This window comes from Propithecus coquereli, unplaced genomic scaffold (assembly GCF_000956105.1).
Source record: "Propithecus coquereli isolate 6110/MARCELLA unplaced genomic scaffold, Pcoq_1.0 Scaffold172, whole genome shotgun sequence".
NCBI lineage: Eukaryota > Metazoa > Chordata > Mammalia > Primates > Indriidae > Propithecus > Propithecus coquereli.
Window position 1 is genome coordinate 399,633 of NW_012141858.1, and position 8,639 is coordinate 408,271.

Sequence of the window (8,639 nt, forward strand, 5' to 3'; positions counted from 1 at the left end):
CCTTGCTTTGCAGGAATTTAAAACACTGTTGGTTAAGCACCTCTACAAATTCAGATTCAAAATCTTGGTCACTATACCAGGCTCCACCAGTCACAGATCGGTCTGGCTGCAGGTTTTAGAGCATATACACCTTCTTTTTTGAGGCTGCTACTGACTTAACAGCTTTAATAAGCTTTTTACTTTCCAAATTCTTCAGAATTTTGTTGATTTCTGTTAATGGCAAGTTACTTTTGTATCGGATATCTCTGCTCCATATTCCTTTATTTCTTGCATCCTCTATGATTTGATATACTAGTTTTTCTTGGTTATCTGATCCCTTCATTTCACCAGCATTTTGAGAGTCTTTTATTCTATATAAAAGGCCTGTATTGCTCCTTAAGAGATCCAACTGACCCATGGACAATAATCTATTAATGGCCACTGCCCGCTGCTGGGCTTCTATATGAGGCATTTCATTCTGAATTACTTGGTCTGTAATTCCATGAGGGAACTGGTGACATAATTCTATAATCCTGTTTTCTATTTCCACCGGATCCGCGTCGGGCGGTTGCACCTTCACTTTCACCTCAGCCATGAGGGCTCAGTTCCCGACTCGATTCAGAGATTCTTTGATTTGTAATTGGTTAAAGGAATAAAGCTTTGTCTAGGCCTGAAGTCAGTAGAAAGAAATATTTTAAGTTAAGGTAAGAAAGTCTGGATGGACACACTTGAAGCTGTGACTTGGGAGGGGGGGCAAGGGCAACATACGTAACCTAAACATCTGTACCCCCATAATATGCTGAAATAAAAAAATAAAATAAAATCTGCTAATTGTAGAGCAAGCCACAATATAGGATTCAAAGTGATCTGTTAAGCAAATTGATCACCTGTAGGTGTGACTTAACCTTTGTCTCGCATGGCCTTAGATCCTGTTTGTTTCATTGATTGATTGATTGATTGATTGAGACAGCATCTCGTTCTGTCACCTGGGCTAGAGTGCCGTGATGTCAGCCTAGCTCACAGCAACCTCAAATTCCGGGGCTCAAACGATCCTTCTGCCTCAGCCCCCGAGTAGCTGGGACTACAGGCACGCAGCGTATTAATAATTTAGTATCTTATTGTCACTAAGCATCTGTTTTGTCAGACTTATGATCTCTATGTTAACATTCGTGCTGGTCAGTTGTTGCATCTAAACTCCAAAAGGGAGGGGATATAACTAGGCATGGCTGACCTCCCTTTCCATCAGGGCCAGGAACTCAGTGTTAGGGTTTTTCTAGGGTCCCTTTGGCCAAGAGTGGGTATATTCTGTTGGTACGGGGCTTAGGATTTTATTTTTAGTTTACACTGTCTTAGCATCTAAAATTGTACCTGGCACAGAGCAGGCATTCAGTAGTTATTTGTGTTTTGAATGAATTAATGAATGAACAGACACCTATTAAACATCTAAAACCTCATTGGGCAGAATCTTAGACAAAGCACTGTACTAAATACAACATCATGGTCCCTACTTGTAAGGATTTTCCACCTTAATGTAGGCGACAGACCTATACAAATGCTATAAAGAAGTTTAACAAGGGAAGAATGTGTGGGAAAATAGTACTGATCGTCACCTGGGTATGAAATTACACAGCTTCTGTGTTGCAGACTGAAACACTGGTGTGGAGGGTGAACTGTGCTCAAATTCTCTTCCGGAAGTAGTTAACGTTAGGTCCTTACCTGTATCTAGGATTAAGAGAGGAGGGCAGACAGAGGGGAACCTGAGAAATTATGCACAGCCCTCCTCAGTTATAGAATATGAATCCTACTCAAGTGTGGGGTCAAAGGTACACATGACCTTCAGTATGGATAAGAACTATTTCTTGTAAAATTTGTTAACTAGTGAGTGTTAATGTTTACAGTCTCGCATGAAGAATAGAACTAACTTAACACTTTGAGTTTTGTTTAGACTTTTTTGGAGTTAAAAATATCTTTAATTTTAAAGGTTCCTTTTAAAAATTGCCTAATTCCTTTATGTGTTTTGTAAAAGACGAGCACACGCCATTATGTTATCTAAAAACAAGCTTTGTGAAGAAAGCAGTCTTAACTTCCTAGGGGTTTTGGCATGTGGTTATATGCAAATACAAAGATTCCAAATAGGGGTGTGTTGCGTTTTGGGAAAAACCCCTTCAGAGACATATTTGCATAAGGAGACATGATTTCTGCAACTGAATTCCCCAGTGGTTAGCACTGCATAGAGAGTCCTGCACTCTCAAAACAGCCTCCAAGGACTTTTGAGTATTAACTGATTACCTAGCAATCCATATCTCCAGATAAACTGATCTCTTAGGTTGACTTTTTGCCTTATATTATGCCAAGATGACTTTCAACAAAAGATTTACCTTCCATAAAAAATGATTTTCAACATTGCTTAACTACAGCATATTTTTCTTAATTTACCTTTTCAGCTTAGAATGCTCTTAACTTTAAGAACACAATTAGTCATTGAGAACTTCCCTCTTTATTTTTATTTGATTTGTACTGTGAATAAAGGGACTGAGTAAGGAAAGATTGGAGAAAACTATGAATATTCAAGAATGTAATTAACATGTCAAGAGTGTGCATTCCTGTTGCATCAAATTGGAGCTATTATTTTATAGAATTTGATCAAAATGAATTATACATTTTATGGATGCTAATAATACTCTTCAGTGGTGTTTCTGTTCAGAATGCATCATCATTAGAGAAAAGCTATTAAGGTTGCACTGTGAATCACCAGAGAAAGAGAAAACGTATTTCATTTCTGGCTCTGGAAGCAATCCATGCATGCAGGCAGTATCCATTTTAACTGAGCGGGGTCAGTTTCTCACCATGAACTTCTATAATTAGAAAAATGCCTTTGCCTAATTTAGCGTTCCTTAGATTTAGTACAAACTGAGAACCCTTTGCCCCTGGTCAGTATTAGGGAACTAAAAAAAACCCCAGCTCATTTGGCATCTGTTCATTCATGTTCCAGCTGAATCTCAGAAATGTACTTAAGGGACAGCATCTTAGATAGCAATTTCTCAGCCAAGTCACAGGATGGAAGAGAACAGAATCATGGCATGCTGCACTTTTAAAAGGGAAATTCGGAAATTAAAAACAAAACAAAACTGGGAATGGAATTATGGAAATTAACTCTATATTTCCTTGATAGTTATGAACTGTTCCTTTCCTACTATGAGAATTATTGTGAGCTACAAAATGTTTATACCTTTTTATGTGTAAATATTGTATCTGAGACTCCTGCTACTATTACCACCAAATGGATCTTCTAAAAAGCAAAGCTGTCATCTTTGCATCATCTTTTCAGAAATTTCAGACAGGCCTCCTTGCTTTCGAATGAAATTTTAAGTTCTTATGCTAACACTCAGGGCCATTCAGCAAATACGTATTGAGCATCTACTATGTGCCAAGCACATTCCTGGAGATACAAGATCACACAGAGACTTCATGGAATTTGTTCGCTTTTTCTTTATCCTGACTCCTCTGCTCTAAGCATACTAGTCTCCTCTTTGCCCTCTTGTGCCCTCTTCAGCGTTTCTGGAACAATTCCCCATCTGACAGACTCTTCCCTTTTCCCCCAGCCTAGTTAAACCTTGCCTCCATCCTCCTCTGCTACACAGTCGGCTGAGGTTTTGCCGCCCTTCCATTCCTGCCCTGATTGTGGTAGCCCACAAGAGCATCTTTTCTCTTCACCTCTGTGAAATTATGTGCATATTTCTTATTGCAAAGATTCAACTGTTTTTTTTTTTAAAAGGGAAGAAGCCTGTCATATGTTATGTAAATATTCATTATTATTCATTTATATAGCACATTATGCCTATAAATATTATACTCTATAAATATTAGCCAATTAATTTTCTAATAGGAAAAGTAGAAACCTAAACTTTCCCTTTGCTGAAATTTGATAGAGTTCTTTTGTTGGAATGTTAATTTTGAGACTGAGAAGTGTTTAAAGACTAGAGATATTTTTAAGTCATTGCTCATATAATTAGCAGGCCAAGGAAGAGCAACCAAATTGAATATATGTTTTAGGTGGGACTACTTCAAAGAACATTTACTAATGAGAAGTTTGAGATTGTTCAGTGAGACTGTGTCTCACCTGGAGTTGTGTCGTAGGTCGATGGCAGAGCCACCACTAAACACATGTGCTCCTACACTCACCCAGAGGCCCACCGGGAAGCTCTACTTTGACTGAAGACTTTTCTCCTTAGAAGATGAGATAGCTGGGTGGGGTGGCTCATGCCTGTAAGCCAGCACTTTGGGAGGCTGAGGTGGGAGGATCCCTTGAGCCCAGGAGTTGGGGTTACACTGAGCTATGATTGCACCACTGCACACCAGCCTGGGCAACAGAGCCAGACCCTGTCTCAAAAAACAAAAAAAAAGAATAAGAGAGGATAGTCTATGGGACTCAGAGTCATTTTCCTCCCAGGGTAGCGTACCCTATCTAATATTTCTTTAAGAATTGGCCTTTCTTTAGAAATACTCATAGTTTTAAACTTGCCTGGGGCTCCAGAAACCACCCCTCCAGGAAACCTTCCCTGGTATTGCCATCTTTTGTTAGGGACCTGTCTTCATACTCCACGGACACTTGGTGCATGCAATTACTGTACCGCTGGCACATAGAAGATACTCAACAAATGTTTGAGCAACACTGATTTGTAGTATTTCTCTCAAGAACTTCTAGAAATAGATAAATAAGGTGTTTATGAAAAATGTACCTCAGCCAAATAGACAGATTACCTCTCACCAAAAAGAAATGTATTATTAATAAAATAACATTACCACATCTTGCCAATATTTTGCTTTAAAGGCCTTTTTTCTTTTTTTTTTTTTTAAGCAATGTGCTATCTAAAGCATATATTGGCATTTAGATAGTCCTTGCCTCCTTGCCTCTTTGTGACACATCATCTCTTCAAAGAGATGAGTAATGAATATATTATTACCAAAGCTTAAAATACGGAGGAAGGGCAAAGACCTTCCCACTCAATGATGTCTGACATTTTATGGTATCTATTTTTCTTTCCTTACAGCCTAAACATGCATTCAAATAGAATGTCTCAACTTTATCTTCCCTTGTTTGATATACAATCACAAAAGCTTCCCCTCCCTTTAACTCCATTCTGGTACAAGGTATGACTGAGTAATAGAAAATTCAACATACAACTTTGTGTGTAGTAGTCAGGATAGACTAAGTTATGCTGCAGTAACAAGCACCACCAAGATCTCAGTGATTTAACACAGGAGAAATTTACTTTTTGCTCATGAGAAGAGCACTGAGAGTCCAGCACAGCTGTCCCCCATGTGGTGGCTCAGCATTCCAGTCTGCTTTGATCTCAAGACACACCCCTGTCAACGTGTGGGGGATTGTGCCTTGGCTCGTCAATGTTTCTGGAAATGACACATAGGCATGCCTAACCTTAAAGTGCAGGGAAATGTAATCCTCTTTGATGGGGTAGAGGATTGGAAATATTGGTGGCATTGGTAATGTCTGCCAAGACTATTTTTGGCTCACAGAAAGGGGTGATGGTTTCATATTGTGATCTCTTTCAACTTTCAGGGTTTACTTACAGTCTCAGCAGGGGCCTAAAGTTGGGGTAAATTGAATATTCCAGCAAAGCCTTGTAGAACTGAAAACGTGGGGAAAGGGGGGTGCCATATTAAGGCAAAAGACATTGCCTTTCTGATGTCTTGATTTTAGATACTATAACTGGTATAGCAACTCCCTGAGAAATTAAAAATCTTTGGACTATGAAACAGAATTTTAACAGAAGAAAGTTTCATAAAGTGTATTGCTTTTCTCAAATCTGACCAGCTGTTGGCCTTTTAAATGGAGAGCAGCCTTTAAAGAATATAGTTGGTGGATAGGGGAGTCCTTTGATGAGGATACCTTGGTTACTGCCAGAGGGCAGCTTCCACATTGTGAGTGGAGAAGGAAAGGGTGCTGAGTTCCTGTGATCAGTTGTGGTGGTGTGCTGGGGGTCCCCCTGACCACTGTCAGGTCACTGTTGGATTTTATCCACAGACCTGTATCTGGGATCCTAAATGTTTTAGTCTCTCTAGAAGGTCAAGGTATGAGGGGGTGCTGCCGTCACCATCAGTGGCCCAAAGCCACATTGCTGATTTTACTGCTCAAGGTGACTGAGCTAATCTGGGAGTATTATCATAAAAACAAGACCAACCTTTCTGTCATTTGCTTTCTTTCTCCCTCCTTTGCCTTAAAGTACACTTTTAAATTTGGAGGTTGTGCAGTATGGCAGTATAAATTTTCAGTTGAAGAATCCCGTTAACTCAGGGCACCATAAAAACTCATCTACTTTCAGTACAGTGTTCATATATTTATACCAGACCCTAACTGAGCAATTAAAGCCTAGTATCCTAGAAAAACATTTCCCTGATCTTACCCAGATATTACCTTTTAATTGCTCAAAAATGCTCAACAAGACAGCATGGAACAAAAACTTAAAAAGCCCTTCCATAAAAACTTCAACAACTGAATCTAACTGTATTACAAATAAATAATAACCACACTGAAGGGGTTGAGGAAGAAAAGAATTAGCCCAAGTAACTTTGGAAAATGGCATCTTCACTGGATACTTTTAGGCTTAGGACAAAAAGAATTATTATGCTCTAATTTAGTTAGTTAGTATGTTTCTCACAGGATTATGGCTTAGCAATTCTGAAAGTGTTTTATTCGTATAGTAGAATTAAACTAATAAGTAAATATATTGTCAATAACAAGAGCAGAGTTTCTTACTGTTCAAGAATGAAGTTACAGACACAGAAAGACTGAAATGTATCCTGTGATGTTGGATTAGAATCAGAGGTATTAGAACAAACTCTTAGTTTTTAATATGTATACATGTAGATAGAGAAATAAAGGTCCATGGATTAGTACACATTCATATATTTTTCCTAGCTCTGTGTGCTTGGAGGGCCTAGAAGTGACAGAACCCTGGCCACGATGAGCACATCTAGCACCTGCATCTTAGCTTAGACACTAAGAAACACCATTGTCCAATAAATAAGCCAGGGATCCTTGGACAAGTAATTAATTCCAGTGATGGGGAAGGGGAAATATAATAGAAAATGAGCCCAGAGCACCTTGTAGAGCCAGAAAATAAAGAACTGCTCAAAAAAGGATAGGGCTTGTCAAAAGAACACAAGAGCCAACCTAAATGGACAAAGCTAGAACAGTTTTAGCAACAAAATAAATAATGATAGTATTGGATTTTAACTTATAGGATAAAATAAATATCTGTGAGTCCATACTGATAGAAATAAAAAATTGAATAAATAAATAAATGGGGAAGAAGGGACAGCTCTTTCTTTCTTTTTTTTTCGAGACAGAGTCTCACTGTGTTGCCCAGACTAGAGTGCTGTGGCATCATCCTAGCTCACAGCAACCTCAAACTCCCGGGCTCAAGCAATCCTCCTGCCTCCAGCCTCCCGAGTAGCTGGGACTACAGGCATGCGCCACCATGCCCGGCTAATTTTTTCTATATATTTTTAGTTGTCCGATTAATTTCTTTCTATTTTTAGTAGAGACGGAGTCTTGCTCTTGCTCAGGCTGGTCTCGAACTCCTGAGCTCGAACAATCCGCCCGCCTCGGCCTCCCAGAGTGCTAGGATTACAGGCATGAGCCACCGCGCCCGGCCGGGACAGCTCTTTCTTACAGAAGAGTTACCATTAATGAACATGGAAGGAAAAGGGGAGATAGAAAATCACCATTAAGCAAACACCACAGTAATTGTGATACATACGATCTGCTGATGCATGCAAGTATTGGTGGGCCAAATCTGAGGAGAAACAGGGAATTTGCATAATCTCAAGGTATCTCTCCAACATACTTGTTAATTATAAAGGGAAATTTTAAAGATAATTTTATAGTGGAGAAACTTTGCAGACACCACCTTCACCAAGCAATCAAGATAAACATTACTAGTGATAAGACATTGATATCATAAACCTCTTGATGTTACATACTGAGAAGGTCACAGTATCATTTCATTCTCCTGAAAGACAAGGAAAGACTGAGGAACCATCACAGATTGGAGGAGACTGAGGAGAAGGAGCAATTGAATTGGTATGTGGGAAGCTAGATGGGATCTTAGAAAAGAAAAGGGACATAAGTAGAAAAACTAGTGAAATTAGAATAAGGTCTACAGTTTAGTTATCACTGATTCTGATAATTGTGTCCTAGTAAGATGTAAACATTAGCTAGAAGGTGGGTGAAGAGTATATGCTAAATTAGTTCAAAATAAAACGTTACAAATAAAGTGAAATAAGACATACAGTTTACATAAAAACAAGTATTTCAATAAAAGTACATTTAACTATTCTTTGTTTATTGTGATTTCCACAGCGGAACGACTTTCAAGCAGCTGGCTGGATGTTCGTCATATTGAAAAATATGTAGATCAAGGTAAAAGTGGAACAAGAGAATTACTTTGGTCCTGGGCACAGAAAAACAAGACCGTCGGTGACCTTCTACAGATCCTCCAGGAGATGGGCCATCATCGAGCTATCTATTTAATTACAAACCATGGTAAACACTTATTCATATAATGTGGCTCTCAATTCATCTTATAGGGATTATGATTTGTATATGTAAATATTGCATTTTATCCAAGCCATTGACT

General features: G+C 38.8%; 1 protein-coding gene and 1 pseudogene across 1 annotated transcript in view; one reads left to right on the forward strand and one right to left on the reverse strand.

Annotated features, from left to right (window-relative positions):
- The window catches only part of LOC105808363, a 4,148-nt pseudogene extending 3,560 nt beyond the window's left edge, over window positions 1-588 (reverse strand).
- Window positions 1-8,639, forward strand: part of IRAK3 (interleukin-1 receptor-associated kinase 3) — a 47,562-nt gene that overhangs the window by 5,858 nt on the left and 33,065 nt on the right. Inside the window, exon 2 of the mRNA XM_012642010.1 lies at window positions 8,363-8,475. Within this exon, the coding sequence (XP_012497464.1) occupies window positions 8,363-8,475 (113 nt within the window). The remainder of the gene's footprint in view (window positions 1-8,362; window positions 8,476-8,639) is intronic.